Source organism: Melospiza melodia, chromosome 2 (genome assembly GCF_035770615.1).
Source record: "Melospiza melodia melodia isolate bMelMel2 chromosome 2, bMelMel2.pri, whole genome shotgun sequence".
Lineage (NCBI taxonomy): Eukaryota > Metazoa > Chordata > Aves > Passeriformes > Passerellidae > Melospiza > Melospiza melodia.
The window spans coordinates 83,370,057-83,392,917 of record NC_086195.1 but is presented as its reverse complement, the minus strand read 5'-3'; the positions used below and the strand labels follow the sequence as shown (position 1 = coordinate 83,392,917).

At 40.5% G+C, this 22,861-nt stretch overlaps 1 protein-coding gene across 3 annotated transcripts in view; it reads right to left on the bottom strand.

Annotated features, from left to right (window-relative positions):
• MTUS2 (microtubule associated scaffold protein 2) overlaps positions 1-22,861 on the bottom strand; it is a 264,605-nt gene that overhangs the window by 124,064 nt on the left and 117,680 nt on the right. For all 3 annotated transcript variants that reach the window (XM_063149100.1, XM_063149101.1, XM_063149102.1), the window contains one exon: positions 19,656-19,862. In XM_063149100.1, the coding sequence (XP_063005170.1) occupies positions 19,656-19,862 (207 nt within the window). The remainder of the gene's footprint in view (positions 1-19,655; positions 19,863-22,861) is intronic.

Genomic DNA, 22,861 nt, shown 5'->3' with positions numbered 1-22,861 from the left:
GCTTTAAAGGACAAATGATTCATGAAAGGTTGGTTAAGTGGGATGCATCATGGGCAGGTACAGAAGTTCAGGATGCTGCTACTACAAGCAACTGTCTGGGGGGAGATGACAGCCCAGTACATTATCTGTACATGGGGGTAAAAGAGAGGACAAAATATACCAGAGTAGGGGGTAGCAGTATTGCAATCCAGTTTCTGAATATATTAACATACAAAGTTACAGGAACTCTTGATGCTCACATAAATAATCTTTCCATTAATCTTCACATGATTACAGTGACTGCTTTCATAACAAGAAAAGCTCTATCTCTCATGTGCCATGGAGCACAAGAAATAATAGATTCAGCCTTCAAGCATTCATAGCTAAAGATGAATAACAAATTTTGGAGGGAACTGTGCATCATCCACAATGACAAACAGAAAGCTAACAGCGTGGAAAGCAGGCAGATCAAGAGTAACCAAATGTCCATAGCTCATCTTTAAAGATAAGCCATGGCCTTGGAATTTAAGGTATGGATGGATCAGAGCTGACTCAATAGAGAGTAACAGCTTAGTTACCTGTACTACCCTCCTACTTTCTTTGTAGAAGATAAAACAAAAAAGTGGCCTGGGAGGTAAGGGAGGCCTAAAACCAGCAGTGACTTCAGGAGGAGGCACATAGCTCTGGCAGGCTTCTCTGACCATACTGAGCCACATCTCCTGTTGCCAGAACCATGAGTAGCTTGCACACAGGAAGCATTGCAAGTGCCAGGATATGCATATCAGAATTTCTCTCCTTGAGATAAGATTCATCCATGCAATCACAGGTGTCTAAATGCCATTTTTAGACATCTTTATGCCCCTGTGACATCTGCATGGCATTGGAGACATCTTATGGCCAAACAAGGTGGAGGAGAACTCCTGGGCTTTCCAAGTCAGCACAAGAAACTTACAGTCACACAACTGAGCATCCTCCGTGTGTATTTTACCCAGGCACTATTCTTCAATGTGTGTTCAATACAGCTCATCTATCTCATTTGTGATAGGAATCTTTTTTTGGACAAAAAAAAACCCTCCAAAACTCAGAAAAATCTTCCACAATATGAAAATATGTTTATTTTCAGAGGATAATAAACTGTCCCTCACTCAAGGCCACCCTATCCAAACAAGTCCTTTCCCAACCAGGCTTTCTCAGACAATACTTAGCCAGACCTGAGCAGGTGTTTGGGGAGCTGAACCTTTCTTGTTCATTTTATAGGGTAAACATGTCATTTTAATGCCTCTGACATGGCAGTGTTTTGTCCAGTGCATAAGCAGCATCCTGTCTCTGGCACAAGCAGATCTCCAAGATTCACAGTCCTGATTTTTGTTTATGGTACTTTTAAAGGGCAGGGCTTTGTGGCACAGAAGCCCTGTTAATATTTCAGCTGCTTCACAGGGAAAGATGTGACATGGAGTTCTATAATGCCCCTGGTGCTGTGGCTAGATCCCTAAGGCTCTTGCAAGGGAAGGGGCTGCACTTCCATTTATTCTGACCACAGTGTGACTGACTTCAGACAGCGTTGCAAGGAGCTGACTTTCTCTGAGTGAAGAAAAGCTCATGAGCATCCTGAGCTGGTCCAATTAATACAGAGTACCCTACCTTACCTGTGGTTTCTGAGTTAGACCCTAGGAAAAACCAAGAGTTTATCTGTATGTAAATATGCTCACAGTTAAGCTCCCCTTTTTCTCCATAAGAATTCTCTATCCTTTAGTGCAGTTATTTGCAAACTAGCTTAAAGGGCTCATTCACTGCCAAAGCCTACTTATGGGAGAAGAAAGCAGGTTTATTTGCCTTTGACACAAGAAGTACATTTAAGTTGGAATGACAATCATGACTCTTGTGCTATGCAAGATGAGTCAGTGCTCTCTGAGGAGGCTTTCAGCTCCACATGGTGCAAGAGCTGCCTGACAGTGAGGACCACTGCTCTGACCTGTAGCCAAGGAGGAATCTCAAATGACATTGTTGCAGTGGCATAGGAGGAGGAGGATGTGATGTGTCTTCAGAGGAGGAAGGGCAATATTCAGGGCAGATGTACTCTTATTACAGGTGTGGCCAGCAGCAGCTCACCACAGGCAAGCACAGATCACGGTGGGCTTTACCTGCAGTGCCACAACCCAGTCCAGCACAGTCACTCGCACTGGGGACCTGGAGAAAAACATTTTGCTTCTCTAGAAATAGTTCTCGTTCACCATGCAAAGTCTTCAGTATATGATCATTAGCAGCTGTCAGCTGTTTTTTACACAGCTCCTAGAAAGGCCCACCTTCTGTGTGCTGATGCAGATGGGTTGATAAGGTGAGCCCAAAATGCCTATCACCCCGAAAATCCAGGGCTCCTTCAGCTGTCTATGCAAATAGTATCACACTATGATGACAAGGCTGCTCCTTTTATCTCCCCCAGCAGCAGCTTGGGATACTTGTTTGGCACGGAAACATCAGTGCTAAGAGGACTCAGGGACAGGGTGTGTGACATGTTTGGTCTTGAAGTGTGCACGGAGCAGGTAAATAGGGTGTAGAAAACAAAAGAGCTTTTTAAGCAAACAGCAATGGATTTGAGGATGGACAGAAACCCAAAGAGTGCTGCTTCTATGCAAGGCACATCTCAGAAATGCCCTGATAGGATGTTTGAAATTAAATTGCTTAGATGGCAACTAATCAATCCACATGGCTGGACTACTGTAAGCAAAACAAAACAGTAAATTCAACTTCTTTTCTTATTGCATTCTTTCATTTTAACTACCAAATGTACCATTTGAAACACAGAAAAGGAACATTTAACTTGACAGTATCTCTCTAAGCACAGCTAGCTATGAGGCTAGCCATTTAAATATCAAAAGCTGCTAAAAAATATATACATATTATTACCAGTAACAAATAGTTTTTAACAACTTTATACAGTGGGGTTTATGATGACTTATACAGGTGCATTTATACCGATAAACACACCTCTACTGCTTCAGGAGAGATCTATACTAGACATTATATTATTTCATATATAATATTTTTTTCCTCCCTCTCTGGAACAGAAATAATTCATAGGTAAGGGGTCATTGAAAGGGATTGTAGCTAGTGATACTAATAAAGCATTCAGAGACAGCAATTGCCCTGAAATGCAGTTTAAGTCACATTAAGACCATCACTGTACCTCAAAGGAAGGAAAAGCATTTACTTTTCTTCTGTACTATAGAGAAGATTTATATTTGAAAAAAAGCTATTATTTGACTTAAAATCTTTCAGGCAATCTCAGTCAGTTTTCTTGCCACTGTATCTGACATCATTCCAAGTTCCAGCACACACATTTCCTAGTAACTAAGCTACATTTTAAAAAGATCTTTTCAGGGCAGAGCTCACCACCACTGTGTGCAGCACAGGGTGTGCACCCATCACAGAGCTTCTGGCTGGACAACACAATTGTCTCAGCTTGCTAGCAATGCTCATTAGCATTTGCAAAGTCCTCAGTATGTTCACAGGGTTCAAAAATTATTTGGGTTAATAAAATCCAAATCAACTCCCACATATGGCAGTGCAGAGCACAACTGGGTCACTAGATCTCCAGTAATTATAAGTAATTATAAGTGCATGTTTAAGAGATTAAGTAGCACTGTCCAAGGATTCAGAAGGATTTAAAATGCTGAGATATTTATCAGGTAAAATATATATAACTCTCAGTTGTTCTCAGTGATGTATTAAATGCATGCAAAATCTTTCTCTAATGTAGCTTCAGCTACAGTTCAAAATAAGGTAGGCTAACAAATGTATTTAGGACAATGAAAAAAAATAAAAGAAATCCACATGTGGAAACGGGACCAAAGGCTTTATTCAGAATCCTTTGAAGAAAAGTCTCCTGTGTTTTTTAATCAGCAGTGTGCTAGTGGAAGTGCTGCATGTTCATAAAGTATTAGTACACCTTTTCTTGCACTGGGGTCCCTCTGGCATTGGGTTGGTTAAGCAATTGCTGGTATTAAATTAATTCATTGATTTCCACTAGTTACAACATTACTGCATCTTAAATTACAGATAAACTATTCCAATAGAGCAGAGAAGAAAATTAATAAATGTATCTTATTAAAAAACAAAACAAAACCCCAAACACCAAACCACAAAAAAACCCCAAACAAACAATAAAAAAAAGTAAACATGTCCAAGCCCTTGCAAAGGTAAGATGTAGAGATCAGCTTAATAATTATTACGATATTTTAACATTTTTAAATCAGATAGATAAATATGCCTTTACTCGGTGTAGCTGAGATGTGCTGTGGTTCAGCAAACATCACATTGCTACGGAGAAGGTGGAACGTCTTAATGTACTCACTACTGCACAATAATTGGGCAACCTCTCCTACAACCTCATTTTACAGATACTCGTAGTTTTACTTTATTGGGTTGGTGAAGTGAACTCTGGTTGGAGCAAGCAGCATATACCAGCTCTTCTTTTTTAAAATGCTCTGCTTTTCTTCTCTAATCCATCACTAAAATACACACATTTACATGAAGAGAACTTAAACTTGGATGCCCAGCTCCATTTACGGAAGGGTTTGAAGGTGAGAGGGAAGAGGATAAAGCACATTTTAAATTGTCATGCCTTCAACCTGCAAGCGACTGGAGCTGTAGGAGTTCAGCTGGGTGAATGCCATACCATGAGCAGTCAGCACATAAATACGAGGGGCACTGCTACAGCTCCCATCTTGCAAGAAAAAGGACAATTCTGGGGGGCAGTCCAGATCTTTTAGTGATTCCTCATGGTACATTTCTCCAAGAAAAGGCTTGCAGGCAGTGTGTTTGCCAGCCTTCACAAAGATGGGCTAGGGAGCTGGGGCCTTGGGTCATCTCCCTAGCTCTGCCTGTTCTCTGATTGGTATCCTTAGGCAAGTTTATATCAACTCTGAAAGATTTAATTTCCTTGACCTTGATAGGTGACTGACTTCCATTATGAAAAGTTTTACAAAGTGGGATTTATATTAGCTTTCTGTAACCAGTCTAGGTCAGGGAATCACACTCAGACAAAGTATAAGTCCAAAGGTAAGGAATAGAAAACTACCAGAGGTCTTTGAAAGGATGGCATAGGATAAAGCCGAAGCACATGGATTGATTCATTTCTACAGAGGGAAAAGAGATGAGACATGACAGGAGTCTTCAAATATGCATTAGGCAGAAACAATTCTCTGCATGTGTATTGGGCAGAAGGAATTCTCTGCATCCTCTTCAGAAAGAACAAGACAAGCAGGCATAAACTCTTGCAAGAGAAATATAGGTTAGACATCATGAATTATTTTCAAAAAATAAAAAGGAAACAAGCTTCCTAGTCAAGGTCCATCCTTTACACATGTGATGAACAACAGTAGAGAAAATCTGCCCCAAATCATGCTCAGTGTTACTGATCATCCTCAAGAGCAAGGACTTCTCACCAGGCTGCCCTATTTTCAGTGGCCCCATGTCTCTGATCTCCCTGATAAAGCTTTGTGAAATGCCTTACATATATTCATTACCATTTTTAATGGGAAAAGTTCTTATCAATAAGGTCTTTTCTGGCTGCATTCTGGCTACACTTTTACTTGTGCACTAGAGTATAGTACACATTAGGACCACATTTCTAGGCTCATGTCTTGTGGTCTATATGAAAGCACCTTTAATGTCTAACTTCCATCTTTGCTATTTTTTGATTAGCCTGCTCTAATTTCCCTGCAGTTCACACGACATAGTTCTCTCTGTGCAGTCTTAACAAGGAGGCAGTTCGGCTGCTGGTTCTGTAAAAAAGTCACCCATGGGACCAGCTGAGCTCCAAGAAACTGCTTCATAAATTTGAATACTTTGATATGATAAATGCCAAAGCCAGCTTTACAGAGATGAAGGACTATATCTACTTCACCGCTGAAATGCCCATGGAAGTTCTCCCTCAACTCAGGAAGTCTGGAGGGGACATCCTTGCTTCATATAAAAGCATAAATGTTCCTAAAACTTTCCCCAAGGAAGCAGAGCTTTGTTCTACTGGAGCTGAGAACAAGTGGCCAAGTGTGACTTTTTTTCAGAACACTTCAGTCACTGTCTTTTAGCATCATCATGCTCCCCCTGACATGGTTTTGGTGAACTTCTCATCCAGTGCCTTGTTCCCACAGCTGGTGGTCGTTTTCCCTGTCATGGTCCCAAAAAGCCCATCTCTGGGTCTCAGACCAAGTATCCTGGGACACAACAGGTTCAGAGAGCTGAAGGCACCTGAGCTTCAAATATCCCACATAAACCTTGCAATATGGCTCATGTGAGAGCTCCTCCTTTTCACAAGGCAGTGATCACAACACTTGCCTGCCTCCCAACAATTTTCTGGAAGAAAGCAAATTATCATTCACCAACAGCTTTCTAGAGAAATGTCTTTAAAAATATCAATGTTTTAAATTGTACTTATGAGGCGGTTTGTCCAAACTGAACAGGTTTGTCCACCAAAACTAAAGGTTTCTGCGTCTAGCTATATCATGCAACACAGAAATGCTAAAATCTGTCACCACACTTCATCCCTTCAGCCAGCAGGAAAGTGCAGGCAATTTTCACAAAATCAGTGGAGCTGCTATTAACACTCCATTATGGAGAGGCTCTCCATACTTCAGATAACTGAAGCACTTGATGCAGCTGTAAATAGATTAACCTTCAAGTGTGTAATAATCTTTGTGGGGGCTTTTTTAAAGAAAAGTGAGATATTTGAAAAAGTAGGTTGCTTTTTATCTGTTATTGTTGGAGTTCCCACTTGCAGTCACAGTGGAAACACCTTGTTCCCAAGTTCCCTGGATGATATGAATTCCCAGCTGGTGCTGCAGCAGACTGCTGGAGACCCCTCCTTCCAAGGTATACGGCGCTGACTAGGCCTTATGAGGCCAATGAAAACAATTATTCAAGTTAGTATGAGTGCAAGTGATCCTTAAGCCCATAATTACTCCCTGTACTTGTACTGTTTAATTCCCACGCATCACTCTGAGTTCTTGGAGAGTTTGCCTTGAGCCCCGTGCTGAAAACCCCCTTGGCTCATGCACAGTTTAGGACTCTTGATGCAGGGTGGATGCCAGGGCCATCTCCAGCTAAGCCGTCCCTTCCCATCTCGCAGCACTTGTAGATTGCTCTGAAAAATTTCATACCATGTATCCATTTCCTTTGAACCACTACCAGAAAAACTGCTTCATCTGCAGGACAATACTGCAAAAGAGAAGGGAAGTGTAAAACCTGAAGTCCCTTAGCCCTTACCAGATGAACAGTAATTTATATAAGGTGATTTGTGCATGAATCTTTGCTAAAATGTTGCCAGAACTGCACAGTTAAAAAAGTGCTAAGCAGAATAAAATGCAACAGAAGTCCAAAGTCAACAGTGGCTTATTTATCTCCAGGTCTGCAAGCTAATGCTGAAGAGAAGTTAAATTTAAATAAATTTATTCTAAGTGCAACCAAAATGCTGTAAATAACATACCACTTGATATGCAGGAAAATGCACTACATATTGGGGGACATAAAAACATTAAGTGCCGTACTGACCTAGCTTATTTTACTGCAGGAGGCTCCTACATCTCATGTCCCACTCTCAAGGCAAAATTGTATTAATATTATCAGGTCCAATGCCAAGGCAAGGACGGGGGTCAGGAAAGTTGAGAGTGTTTGGTTCTCAGCAGCACTCCTGGTGCAGCAGGAACCCTCTGCAGCTGAGAGGGTGAAATGTCCAAAGGTGCCAGCAGCCGGCTCCTCGCCCCCACGCTCACAGGCAGCAGCACCTTGTTAGCCACAGGCAGAGTTTGTGCGTGCTCACAGGGCCAATGTGACTGAGCTTTTGGCTGAGCAATTGTGTGAGCTTAGCCCCCACTAATGGCTCGGCCAGCCCAAGCTTCCCATGTGAGATGGCAGCACACCTGGCTGGGCTCCAAGTGACAGGAAGGGACAGTATGTCAAGCAGTGGGAGGACCTTGTGTTGGCAATGGAAGCTGCAAAAGCTTCAGAAGTCCAAGACTGGGAAAAACTGACTTCTTTACAGTCCACCCAGTGAAAAACATCTAAAAGCCTCCAGCAGAGCTTTCTTCCCCAATAGACTTCCCTCTAAAATACCTATACAGTGAGGTAAACTTTTAAACAAGCATGCAGTGCTTTCCTGGAAGCATTATCAAAGCTAATTACATAAACATTTCATTAGTTAATTACAAACTGCAAAAAAAAAAAAAAAAGCAGGGTGAAGCTTTGTGCCTGCTGTAGTAGAGGCAAGTGCTACCACAGTTCTTATTTAGCACCAGTCTTTCAAATTGTCTCTGGGTGCCACGCAAGGGATGGGCAGCATCCACAAGAGAGGGAGTTCCCTGTCTAAAGCCATGAGAGAAAACAGCAAAATAGAGATAGCTGGAATTAAACACCAACAGAATGGCCACATTTCAAGAACTATAAATTGGCATTATATGGCATTTTAGGAGGACAATAATTCCAAATATCTGGCTATATGGGCAGGGGAGAAGTCATAAATGGATCTCGCTGCTTTGCTTCAACCCTGCCAAGATGCTTCCCACCACCCTGGCAAAGGGCAGAAACCATCCTATGACAGCTGCTGAGATACCACTTAGGGAAACATTCACCATCTACCCAATTAAAAAGAAAAACAAAATCAAAAATTACAGTTACAAAACTGTGGGTTCCATGAAAAAGTCAGTCTGATTTAAAATATACAAATCTTTCATGTTTTAAACTAGTTTTACTAGTTGGGCTGTTTTTTTAAACACGATAGCTGGCATGCTTCAAAGTGGGGAGTACCAAACAAATCATAGCTGCAAATTGTTTACCGTGACAGTCCACAGTTTCATCTTCCAGCTGTCACTGACAGCAAGCTTCTATCACTTAGTGAGCTGCTTGGAGGCTTTTCTCAATTAATCTGAATTTTTTATCTGCAGGTACTTTTGATTCACACAATGGGGGCAGAGATGGCAGTTCAGGAGTGCACACATTCCCCCAAGCCATCACAACCGAGCTCCAGAGCAGGACTGTTGGTAAGCCATGCATAATTCAGCACATTTCTTAGAGCAGCTATCGCTCCGCCAAAGAAGTGGCACTGACTTGTGTGCACACAAGAGACAGTTTCTTAGCATCAGCTTCTTTCTTTTAAATTTTCTTGCATCTTTCCTTCAGGTTTAAGCTTTTTTAAACGACACCTTTTTAAAATACATCTTAGGCATTTTTAGAACATACTTCCAATCTATTCTTTGGAAGGCATACAGAGACCATGACGCTACCTCCTATTCCTCTTTCCCACACAGTTTGACAGTGTACAGGCCTGTTCTGTATCTAAATTTACAAGCTGTGACAAGTGATAAATATCCTAATTCTAAAACACTATTGTGTACCTCTGAGACAATTAAAATTCCTTAGATACCTAGATACAGTACATAATACATTTAGTCAACATTAGAACATGTCAGAGAAGGAATGTTTTATTCCAAGACACATCCAAGCATCTAAAAATAGGCCTTCAGTTTAAATTAAAGTATTGTAATAACATTCATTGGGAAATCCCCTTTCCTCAGATTACAAAAGTAATAGTAACTCATAGATTATCTGATGTGCAGTAAGAACTGAGCAGAAGAGTTTAAAAAAACAGCAAATAAATTATATATTCTTATTTTTAGGAGAAAAAAATCTGGTTAAAAAGTGATGTATTTTTAATTCTGTCATTTAAACCGAAAAAATCATGCCATACACTTGAGGGCACAGACTGAACTCCAGCCCACACTATTCCATACAGTTTAGCAGCAGGGGAAGACAAAACAAGGGTTTCCAAGGTTTGGCCATGAGATGTTTTGATTGAGACATGCCATTTTATTGAAAACTCAGCATTCCTCACTCAGTTTTGCTCAGTTGCTCTGGAGGTTGTGCACACCTTTCTGACAGGAGCACAGTGTAACTGCAATGTGTGATAGACAGGAAGTTAATCACTCAACTTCAATATTTCACCATTGGGACACCAGAAATGCACAGTATTTCTGAGATGCATGGCAGTGGTAGAAGACAACTCATCTACCTTCATTTAACTTCATTCTCTGCTTTTAGGCATGGGGTAGAAGGGCGTCTCCTGACTCTTCTCTGCAAATTAGAAGCTATTTTCTTTCTTTGTGGTAGTTTAATTAAGGACTATAATGGAATTCATCTTCTTTGGGAGACGTACTTTAAATAAGAAAACAAATAGAGAAGACTGGTGTCAGGTTCAGCTGGAGAAAGGTTCATGACATGCAAAAGCTAACTGATCTGGCCTGGTTTTGTCTCACCATGGACCACCGTGCAGCATCAGTGCTGCTAGAAGTGGGTGCTGGCATCAGTGCAGGAGCTGGCCAGTGTAGGCATCCATCTCCATTGTGTTCTGGTTAGCAGTTTTTACCTTTTTACACAGAAACACACACTGCTCAATGCCTAGAGGCCCAATGCAGGTGGTGAGCACCAAAATAACAAAGCACCCTTGTGACTGGCTGGTGAATCAGCACTCAGGGAGTGACGTGCCCCGTTCTGAGACAAACCCCAGTGACGCACGATCCCATGTCGAGGTTTATGTGGGAGCACTGACAGCTCTTCCAACGAGGTCCAGTTCCCACCTCTGAATCACAGCACTTTATTCTCCCATCCTAAAGTTCATATTTCTGCATAAGTATTTCTGACTGCTTAGCCTGCTATGGAAGTAGTGACAGCAATTTACACTGTGTCAAGATGCACAAGCAGATCACGAAGTTGGGAAGAGCATATATTAAAGATTTACACCATGTAGCCCAGCTTAATTGACTCCTTGCCACAGGGAGCAGAGAGTCATAGGCATGTGTGTAATCCAGAGAAATGGCAGCACCTTTCTCCTCCAACCACACCAATTCCACAGGTAGACCCTTAAAGCTGCCCCATGGGAAGCATACTACCATTTCATGGGCTCATTTCCAAGGGACTGAACGTCTGCTACTGCTAATGGTGGTGTCACCGATGTCCTGTGTGCCAACAGCCCGCAGTTTCCAATAACTCCCACCATGGAGGAAAAGACTGTGCAATTGTTCCTGTTGTATTCACCTCAGTGTTCTTGGTTGGAGGGTCTCAGTCTGTCATTTTTCTGCCAGCAGTGGTTTTACTTGTTTTAGACTTCAGTCAGCTTTCTTCTAGCATTTAAATTAACTCTGGAAGTCCCACATTGAAAGCCTATGGTCTCACACTTGTCACAAGGCAAAGAACCACTACATTCTGAGCTGTTTACAGCCTCATGTAATCTTGTCCAGGCCTCTAGAGACTGCCAAGCAGCAAGCCAGAAGGAAGCTGTTTAAACTGCAATTTTCAAGTTCTTGGATAACAATTAACAGACTCATGGCAATAATGAAAGCTGCAAAAGATGCTAATCCTTCCTTTATTTCAGATATTCTCAAAAGCACCTGAAAGACTTACAAAAATGACCTCAATTTTAACCTGTTTGGACTAGTTTAGTGTGATGGAAAAAAATGTCATGAGTGATACTCCAGCCCAACCTCTACATGGAAGAAGTTTTTCCTCTAAAAATAGTGCTGCACTCCTTTGGCTGTAACACTTCTCACGCTACTAAATTAGAATTCACAAGTCTTCTGCAGGATTCCTAATGGGATCAAAGATTAGAAACATCTTTGAAGTTTGTCTTCCTTTGCTCCATTGTTAATACATACCTGCACTAATCCACATGGTTCTCCTCAACTAATAAGCCATTCTCCCTCCCAAAAGGGACAGTTTACAGGCTTTTTCCAAATCCCCATTTGTTTGTGTTGATTATCCACACTTCATTTCGCAAAAGCGTACCATTTTGTTAATTGATTTTTCATGTTCTATAAAGAGGACAGTTTTGTTTTCTGAAACCTTTTGGTCTAAATGAGATTTCCCAGTCATATTCACAGTACTTGTAACTTTGGTCCTGTTTATTGCTGGTAAGGCAATTGGACTGAACTGCGTGACAAATTCACAACATTTTCCTTCTGACTACAGCTGTTAATAATATGATTGCAAGGAGATCATCTCAATTTCACTTTTAAATTTTGCTCCTTTTTGAAAGAGATCAAAGAAACACTGAACCTCAGCTTATTTGCCTCTTGTTTACGAAAACAAGCTAACAGCCTCACTGACCCTAAGCAGAAATCACACAAGGGAAAACATAATTTAAAAAATACTTTCAAAATTTACGTAACTCCGAACTGTTACACAGGTATTTTTCTTTGTTTCACTGTGACTCAAAGTTGGCTCAGAACTACCATATCAAACTTCTTGTATCTTCAAATTAATACTTATTTCTGGGCAGAGAGAGGGGAAGTTATCTTTGGAAGAAAGCCTATTATCATAGAGTCTGTAATGATTTTTGTCACTGACAGTAATTGGTTCAGTCAGGCAACTGTTTGATTTACTTAAAGATTTCAAAGCCAGAATGCCTCACTGTGCTCACTGGCTTCAACCTCACAGACAATACAAAATGCAGAATTGCACCAGAAGCAATATGTGGTGCTTTTTGAAGATGTATCTTTATAGAGTTGAATTCATCTAGATTACCACAGGCTTGAATTTCAGAAAGCACAAAAACTGGAGATGAAGTCAGTGGAATATGCCAGTGATAAGCCCCATAGCTAGACATCCAAAATTAACCCTTTTAAAATATTGATATATAAACTGAAATGAAATGCATGAGAGAGACATGGTGAAGCAGAAAGTTTCTCTAAAGTCCTGCAAGGTCGTACTTCATTAGTGGGAGACTGAAGATTTTTACTGTGATTCCTTTAGAAGGCAAGGGGAGAAAAAAATTAGGAGGAAAAAAAAAAGGAAAAAGAAAAAGAGAAATGGATGAGTTCTCATTTCTTCAAAGCTTTATTCCTTAATTTTTCTCTGGGCTAAATTAAAAGATTAATCCATTTCAATGAATACCCACAGGGTTCACTTCTAAACGAGTATCTCCCCCCTCAACAGATAGAATAGGAAGATTAGAGTTTGAAAAAGAGACAATTTATAGTGAGTTTTCTGGTCTTAAGAGGGGTTTTAATTTGGACGTGACAGACATGTTCCAGCTGCTCCTTGTCTTCATATTTTCAAAAGGACACTTTAAGTGCCACTGTTCAAGTGCTGAGTGTCCCCAGAAAGATGAATGCAGTGCTTGTGCCTGTTACTGGCTCTGGACTGACTGAGGTTTTTCCCCAGACTGTAAAACTCACACTGCACACCAGCTCTCTTCTTCCTCATGTCTCTCTCACATCCCTACCAGAGGGCACACCCTTCAGGATCACTGAAGACCAGACGTTTTAAAAAATGTGAAATAAAGATAGAAAAAGAAAAAAGGTTGTTTTAGAAATGGCTTTGCTGGTTTCTTTGTATCCCTCTAAAAATTATTTAAGTTAATCAAACTGCAAATAAATAAAGTACTCATGATCTTCTATTGACCAAGGAAGCACAAAATCAACCACAGGACACCTTTAAAATAAACAAGGGGCTGATGAAACCTTCCAGTATAGGGGGACCAAGCAGGTTGCCACAGTAGCTCCATCCACCACGCTGATCATTGAATCAACATTTTCCCAGAGTTAAAGGACAGAGACACCTTGGGTGTCTGTAATGGGAATAATCTAATCCTGGGGCAATGCACTGCCCTCTCCGGTAAACTGGTGTCTGGCAGCCTGATGTGCAAGTGGTTTGAACTACTTTTTGCCCTCTGCAGATTAAACACTAAGAGTCGCCGTGACTAAATTAGGTGCACATAATCAGTCAAATAATCCTGTGTGGAAATGGGCCAGGAAAGAGGATTTGTCACTATCTGTTTCTTCCTTGCCGTCCTGTTACCCAGTACATGCACAAACATCGGTACTCTCCCACCCCATTTTACAGACAGGAAAGTGAGGTTGATAATTTAAGCCACTTTTTAAAAGCCAGACAGAAATAAGTGCCAAAAACTGGAACTGGAGTTGCCAGGTATGAGCCAGGACAATTTTAGAACACAGACACAGAATCTCCCAGACCGGACTTCTTACACTAAAACCACAGATTTTATATGGCACTTTATAACAATAACAAACATGATGATTAAGCACTCGAGTTGAGCTGGCACAAGAGCTTGGCAAAGTTCTTTTCACATTTCTTCGCTCATAAAAAGCAAGCTTTGCAGAATTCAGTGTTTCATGGATTTCTTCAGTTTTGACAAACTTAAGCTCAGCAAAACTGAAAACCCTTTAAATATTTCAGGTTGGCATATTCATATAAAAGTAGTTCTGCATTTCCAAACCAGCTTGATCTTCCTGCCTCTACTTATTCATTACAAGGGGTGGTAAGATCCTTCCAATGTGGAAGTGCTTCCCTCTGCTATGTGTTCTGATGGGCAGGGGAAGAGGTAACAATGGAGACAGCAAAGACATTACCTAAGCTATTAAAATAATACCAAATTTAAAATATTATCATAAGCACCATATCTAAAACCCACTGAAATTAATAACCAATTAATTATTATACTTCAGCACTGTTGTTTCAATCTCTGCAAATAGAAATAAACCTCTGTGCCCACACCCCCAAGTAATTATTTGAATCTTTTTTCCCCCCATAACTAGCAACTAGAGTATGAAAAGTAAATGCTGCTAAGTAAAGGCAGCTAAAATGTCTTATAGCCCTTGCTCCTCCTGGCTGGCATACTGCACTTTTCCAGGTGCTTCATCCCACAAAGCTGAGAATCTCAATACTGCTCTATTTTAGTCCTATTCACAGTGAAATGATGGCATAAAGTGATTTTTCATCAAGGCATTAATATCAAAACATGATCAGAAGGGAAAAAAGAATTGAATTTGTCATGTAGAAAACTGAACAGAAAATTAACCATAGAAATATGATTGGAAAGTATTTTCATGCAGGAAATTCTTCATATTAACATAATACTTATGTATTTAAGAACAACTGGTTTACCTGTCTACCATGTGACAATTCTGAATGTTCTACCCATTTTGGAGCCAATTAAGCATCTATTCAAGGCTCTGTGCTCACTTTAATTTCTTCATTTCTCCACCCACCTGAATCTGACACTTTGACATTGTTGCTTATTAGAATGGAAATTCAACATTTAGCAAGGTCAGGCAATTCAAGGTCAAAAACTAGTGAGAAATATATATATTGAAGAAAGGATCATGGAGGTTTACATCAATAAAACATGTAGTTTCATTTCTCTATCATTTTTAACAAAACAATAGCTGTCGTGAGATACTAAAACAAGTTTTGAAATATTCATCCCCATTTTCTTGTTCACTCCCAAAATAAATTGCTTCAGCACTCAGAGCTGTGGGTAGATACTGAATAGCATTATGTCTTTTAGTCTAGCACGTCGACAGAGAAGAATTGCCTCTAACACTGTGCCATTGTTCTATTTAAAGAATCTTAAGCAACAGGGATTTCACTGCTTGAGTTGGAAGATTATTTAACAGACTAGTAGACCTTATGACTATGAAGTATTTCCCGATGTTATACTGACATTCTTCCATCTCCTGAACTCTTAGCCTTAACTCATTCTAAACAATCCACCTTCCTTCCAATCCTCTACACATCAAATTCTTCCACAGTGCTTGACAAGCTCTTTCCCACGTGGTACCTACAGCAAGTTGGAGTCTATGCTGATGAAGCACATAAAGCTAATTGTGTGAGCGGGACATTCAGCTGGTCACTCAAAATGCAGATACAGGCCCCTCAAACCAGTTCAAAATGCAAAACTCTGAGCTCCTCAAACCAGTAAAACAGAAGGTACAGTCTGAGCATCATGTTACCTCACTGCAAAATCACAAGATAGTACTGGGAACCACATCCCAAAACTGTGGCCTTTGGTGGATGATGTGAATGTCTCATGCAAATTTTATTGGGGCAGACACGGGGAAAGCTTCCATATAGTGCATTTAAAATTAAAAAAAAAAAAAAATCCATGAAGTATTTTGTTACAAGTTGTTTAAAGTGGAAGTTTCTCTTTATGTTTATACAATTGTTTCTCTCCACTGCAAATCATTTTTTAGGCATACAGAATTCTCTTTTTCTAACTAAAGAATAATAGTTTAAAATATCAGGCATTTTTTGAAAACCTCAAAAGTAGTACACCAGAACTGGGGCTAAATTTGAATTTTGCAGGTAATCTTGAACTAAGATATTAGTGATATTAGTGGAGAAACCTATCTGTGCCACAGAACAGATCTTTGGACTACTGGTAACAGGACCAGGAGCTGAGGCTGCCCCTTCAGCCTCAACAGAAAATTGGGCAGGACCAGCAGCAGAGCCCTCTCGTGACTGATCCTGATTAGCAGCTGGTGACAAGACTGTCACTGCTGGCAGGGTTTTGGCAAAGAGCAGACTGGTGATACCCACAGCCCTGGGACAGAACTCCAGGAAAGACCCGAGGACAAGAGACAAGTACTGACCAGTGTGTCCTGTGTCACCGTGGGAAAAGAGCCCAGTCCCACAGCTTCAAATCCATTTAATTGTGTCAACCTGAATATGTGAGGTATTGCCAGAAAGTGAACCAAGCAGCACAGCACAGGCACCATGCACATCCAGGCTTACTGCTTTTAGATGGGTCACAGGAAGGGGAGAAATCTGGTGAAGAACAAAGCTGCCACATTGCAGCTCCTTTAACAAACTTCCCCTCAACACAAACATCATGTCTCCTTTTTCTAAACAAGTGGGTTTTACACCCTAGACAGAGACACTATCTGGGACTTCTGAAAAGAAATGTGTTTAGGCAGAACTAGCACCACAAGACATTTGGCAGAGGAGAGAAAAGCAAGAACAGGATCTCACCAGGGTCCCTTAAAGAATCACTGTTTACCCAGAGACACTCTCTCCCTAAAATAAACCAGTGTTTTCCTCCCACCTAGCCATAGTCATTGGCTTTTTAGTAACCTACAAAATGTCATGATTTTGAAATGAGCTCCATTATTTACAACAGTAGCAGCTCCTCTATTTATAACATGCACACTTGTAAGATGTTATCAACTACTTTTGTCTCCCTGACATGCAGAGATACTGCTTAAATAGAAAATTGTGTTATGTGTGTTTGAAGACTTCCAAAGCTAGATAATTTTGCATTTTGCTACCCTACTGAGCTAGGAAATTAACAGTAAAGCTTTTGCTTGCCCTCTAGGAGACCTGATTTAGTCAAAGACATGATCTCAGGTAGTAGCTACAGAATCAGCTATTTATTTAATTTAAATAAAACTGTTCTACCAGCAGACAATGAAGGGAAGAAATAATATGTCATGCTAAGATTCCTTAGCCAGTACTTCTCCCCTACGTCCTTTCTGTGCATGTTTAAGTGCACTGCTGCTCTGTGTTAAATAAGCTGTGGTAGAATGGAAACCAGCTAATTTGTGCTCCCTGGGTACTGGGCAACTAATTTAACTCTTGCTGACACACAGACTATAAATAGAAAAAGATGGCACAGTTTCATAACATTTCAGATAACATTTCCATTAAAGTTAATAAATTACAGTGAGGAAACACTTTTTCTTCCTACCCATCTGCCCCATGAACAGGAGTCATGTTGTCTTTAATCAAAAGCAAGCAGGTGATGGTAGGTGTCACCTTGTGTGATGACTTACCAAGCCATGACTTACCAACTTACCCTAAACACCAGATGTTTCCTCACCTGCTTGGCAACACACCTTCTCCTTCCCTCACCTTTGTCCAGGAGGAAGCACTCTGCTTTTGGAACTACAGAGAAGTAAAAGACTTCTGGGCCAGACAGCTGAGACATGTGAGAGAGATGACCCTTGGGAGGGGCTCATTCGCCTGCTCTCACTTGGAGGTGGAGGGAAACTCCTCAACAGCTTCCATGAGTTATCTAACTTGGCAGCAAGAGCAAAGTTATAGATGCTGTTTTTCACCAGGTGATGGGCTGAGCTCATCTCTACATGAATTCGTACAAGCAGAACACTTCCCCTGGGTAATTTTCATACCCATCAAAACTGATCTTGTAATATGGACAAGATGGTCACATCATCCTGATCCCAACACTAGAGAGGACTACCATCCTCAGCTGAGTCAGCTGAAACCAAATGCTTCCATGTCCTTCAGTTTTTATGGGCAAAATGTACAAAGATAGTATAAAAATACACCAGAATACATAAATGAAATCAACTTATTTTAAGAGAACTGAAGAATCAGATGTAACTTTCTATGCCTGAGATTGCTAATGCTTCTTCCACTATTTTTTTAACAGAAATCAATTGATTCCAATTCAGCAGACTGGAGTATTTTGGTTTTAGATTTGTATGAACCTGTATACATCTGGTGTGTTCAAGAATGGTGTTGTACCTACAGTTGTCATTTTTTTCAGATTCATACCTGAAATTGCTGAAACTGCTAAACAACAATATTGCTTGTAGAGATGTAGTTTAGATCTAATCAGGTAATTCTGTCCTTAACACAGGTTTTATGTAAATAAAGACTAAAAAGTGACAACACCAGTAAAAAGAGAAGTCTTCCAAAGGTATAAATGTAGGGTAAAAGCACAAAGCGAAAGAGGCTGACTTACCTCAAAGTAAAGTTTATTAGGAAATAACAAAAAATGAGTGATCAGTCCAACAGTAAAACAAGATACAAGCATGTTTGGGGGCATTGGTAAAGTTAAAAGTCCCTGCTAACATCAGTCTTTTGCATTTCAATCACCCCGTGTAAAGGGGAAAGAGAAAATCCTTAGGGTTTTGAACTATATTAATTGTATTTATTTTAATTAATTTCACTGTTAATACAAACAGTGAAAGATTTAGGAGTCTGCAGCATCTTGTCTCCTCTGCTGCTTCATGTCACCTGGTGGCCCTGTCTGCACCCCTCTTGGGCTGATACCACTTGCTTTGATATTGACACAGTTCAGGCTCAATCTAGTCTTCAAAGAAAAACGGGCACGAAAATCCCTCAATCCCCCTTTCTGCTCTGAGCCCAGGGCATGTGCACATTTCCCAAGGACTGCAGAATCCAGTGGGTATTATTTTGTACTTAATAAAATTAACAGCCTTTGCAGAAAATAGGATTTGGAATGATATTTCTGCCAGGGGATCATTCAAAGTCTGGTAGATGTACTACGATATCAGTTCTGATCTCTTTAATATCACTGGCTCAATTTTTCATATCACTGGCTGAATTTATTATACTGAATATTAAGAAGCAGAAGAAAAGTAGATGAGAAAGATTGTATCTCCTATTTTAGATAATATTTGTCCTGTTCTGCATTGGCTGCCATTTACTTGACAAACACAGTTCACTCTGTTTATTTACTATTTCAGCTTGTAAGAAGGCATGTTCCAGGTAAAAAACAAAATACAAGAAAGAATGCCTCAAATTCACTCTTAATGGAATTTTCTCTGTAGCAAGGAAAACCACCTCCTCAACATTCAGGCCCTATTCATCCCTCACTATTAATATTTTAAACAGGTGTTAGAATTTAATGCTTGTTTATTAATATTTAATAAATATTATTCATATTTTTAAAAAAACTTCACTGGGCAATCAAGATACCAAACCAAAGTCAGTGGCACAGAAGAGATTAGTGAGTACTGCACAGATTTCATTCGTTCTGAACCATATAGAAACCACAGTCTACACAATCCTGGGACACATCTGTTTAATATCCCTCTGGAAAGAAGGGCACGTCTGGGACTTACGGTTAGTTGTCCTGCTCTGGTCGCTCTGGGCGCTGTCGTTGGACTGGTTGCTGGAGACAGAGGACACACTCGAGCTCCTGACAAACCCAAATGCAGCCAGCTTAGCTGCGGGCAGCCGCGAATAACCTGGGGGACGGAGTCCAGACGGGCAGGGCTTGGGGAGATTTGATTTTGCAGCACTTGGACATGATCCTTTCTTAAGATCAACTGAAAAAAGGAAAAAGAAAGAAATTTTTGTTAAATAAGTTAACTGTGAGACCATCACCTGTATCTCCCAACTACATAAAGGCAGTACTAAGACTGAATACAAGTTTAAATGCCTGATCAAACTGCAGTGACGTCTTATTTTTTGCTGCGCTGAAAAGACATTTGGTGGAAAAATTTCAGGTCACAATCATTTCTAAAAGGTGAAATATGCCAAGTACCCATGGGGCCTAACTCAAACTTCCAGCAAAGTAACACAGTTCAACGCTGCTACAAATTTCTTTTAATGTTATCTTCTTCAGTGCTGCATCACTTTCTAATTTTACATTTATTGTGTGCCAATTAAAAATCTCACAGAGACAAACACGCTACGCATAACCTCCAATTTTGGAAAGTATTGTAAACCAGCAACAGTCCTCTTCAAGGACACAGAACTTCTTTGTATTTCAAAGAAAACACTCCTTTGAAATTCTTCTTTAAAATTCCACTAAAAAAAAAATTTCCCTTTTCTTGCGCCAAGCCTGGGAACAAGGACATGACCCGTAAAGTCCTACTTTTTTAACATACCACTGCCCACTTCCACTGGTGGACTCTTCCTTGCTAAGACACCAGCCCATGTGAGTGACACCCACCAGCTACTATAAACCAGTAGCTGGTGTATAACACCTGGAGTTACACCACAGGAGCAGTTCAGCTGTGATTTCTGCCTGTGGTTACCAAACACTCATCTGTCTCCAGCTTCTGTCCTAACCTGTAGGCCGCTGCTCCTGCTCAGGCAAACCTTCCTAGGCAAATACAGAACACAGGTTCACAAATGCTCCTCTTTTCCTTTACAGGTCCATGATCATGGCAGTCTTGTCTTCAAGGTGAAGGACCAAAAATTAGATTTTGCTTTTGGTTGGAAGGTCTGGATACCCAAGTGACTCCAGACCTCACTTGTACATCAATTTGGATAGAGCTTTTTCTTCCTAAATTTGAGAATACCAGATTCCTGTTCCTTGTGGAATTCTGTGCAGCAAAAAAACATATTTTTAAAAAAATATTAACAACAATCTCCAAAACCTGATGCTAGTGTTTAATCAGGGATAGTAAAAAAGGCAGCATTAAAAGCTACCAACATATTCTGAAAAGGCCAAAAAGTCACCCTTTTTCTGCTCTTATTCAGTGAACACTATTGTACACTAGACCAACACAAACTTCAAAGGAAGAAGTAAACATTCATAATATATAGAAAAATACAAACTAACTGCACAGTAAGAATATGGTCATATTATTACAGTATTTAATTCTTTTGTAAACTATGTAGGTCACAGCCTTATTAATTTTAATGAAGCATTTCACTTTGAGAAGACTTTAGAGAAAACAAGACTAACTCCTTTGAGCAGAAAAATGTTACAGGGATTTTGAAAGATATTTGTGTACCTCATCATAATACTAATGCTAAGCTTTGTTTCATGTAACTAAGCCTTTCCTTTTGAAACAGAAATAGGTGTAACACCAAGCTAAAAAGAATTTTGTTCTCCTATAAAGCACATTCCTTTAAAGATGTAAAAAATGCTCCTTGCTCAATGAATAAAACAATTTATATACCCTAGGCTCTTAAAAATGCATTTCTGTACCCACTTTCCCCAGGTTGAGCCCTTTCTTAAGACACAAGGAGATGGATGTCTGCAGCACGTTTGCCAGCCCAGAGAAGTACACGCTGTGCAGAGTAACCCAAATGAAAATAACAAATACCTATAGTGAGTAAGAAAAGACTACTAAAATCCCCATTCGCTCCCCATCCCTAGCACCAGCAGAGGCAATTTTGGACTATGATCCTGAATGTGGTTTCCTTTGGATATTGTGAAGAGGGGCTCAAAGGCAGCCATGGGTTTCAGGTGCAGGTGAAGGGCAGAGCAGGCACGCTAGCACAGAGAAGAGACAGGCGGCGATGGCCACCATCAGTTCACTGCCAGGTTTGTGCAGCACTGCTTTGACAGTGGCCTACTGCAGCTCATTTATGGCTGATTTACTGCTTCCAAAGCCAAGACTTCTTCCCCACCACTGCAAAATACTCCATGCGCTGCATCAGTGACGGGACCAAGCCCAGGCAGCCTCCAGATCTGAAGCAGAGACAAGTACTCGCGGTAAGCAGCTGCAGGTGCAAGGAACCTGCCCAGCTCAGTGGCAGCAGGGAGAAGGCATGGGGCTGTCTCTCGTGGGTTTTACAGTTTCCAAAAAATGCACCTGGACTGCATAAGCTGAGATTTCTTTTTCCTAAGCATCTCTGAAAATCGAGGGAGGGAGAGATACTTCCATTTTACAGCAACAAACTATAAATATCACAGACTTCCTGCAACAAAACAGGGGAAATTCCACTGGGGCAGTGGAATAAAGTTAGAAATGGCTTTATTTAAAAAGCATTTCAAACATGCTTGGCCTAGGGCAGTGTGGCTCACCTGAGACTCCCAGGTCCCCAGCTCAACTACAGGGATGCCCACAACAAATCCCCAGACTGACTGTTCTCTGCAGTGTGTGACCGAGCGCCATGAATGAAGAAGAATTTCCTTAAAACCAAAAGGGTTTTGGTTACAAACTGGCCAACCATCTTTACCTTTTCTTCAAAGTCATTCTTCCAGACTTGGGCAGAGGACTCAGTGGTTTTTTTCTCATACTTTTTTGTGTGTTTCTAGCTTATGACTTCAATTCCAATTCCCCCTGAACTAACAATATTTTGCATCTTGAACTCATCATCATCCTGAAATTATTTTTCACTTCTTTTCTTTGTAATCCAGTTCTTCTGTACCATGAGGACCTGGGGGCAGGACATTATCCTCATTAGGGATGCATTCAAATTCTTAAAACTAAGTAATTTTGTGTATTCTTTCCCATTAAAATACATGAGACACCAGCCTATTGTACATATTTTCTGTTCTAAACTTCATCAAGTTTTCTCATGCATGTTTTTTGCTTTATTTCTGTTCCTTAAAAGTACAGAAGTACTCCTGCAAACAAGGTCT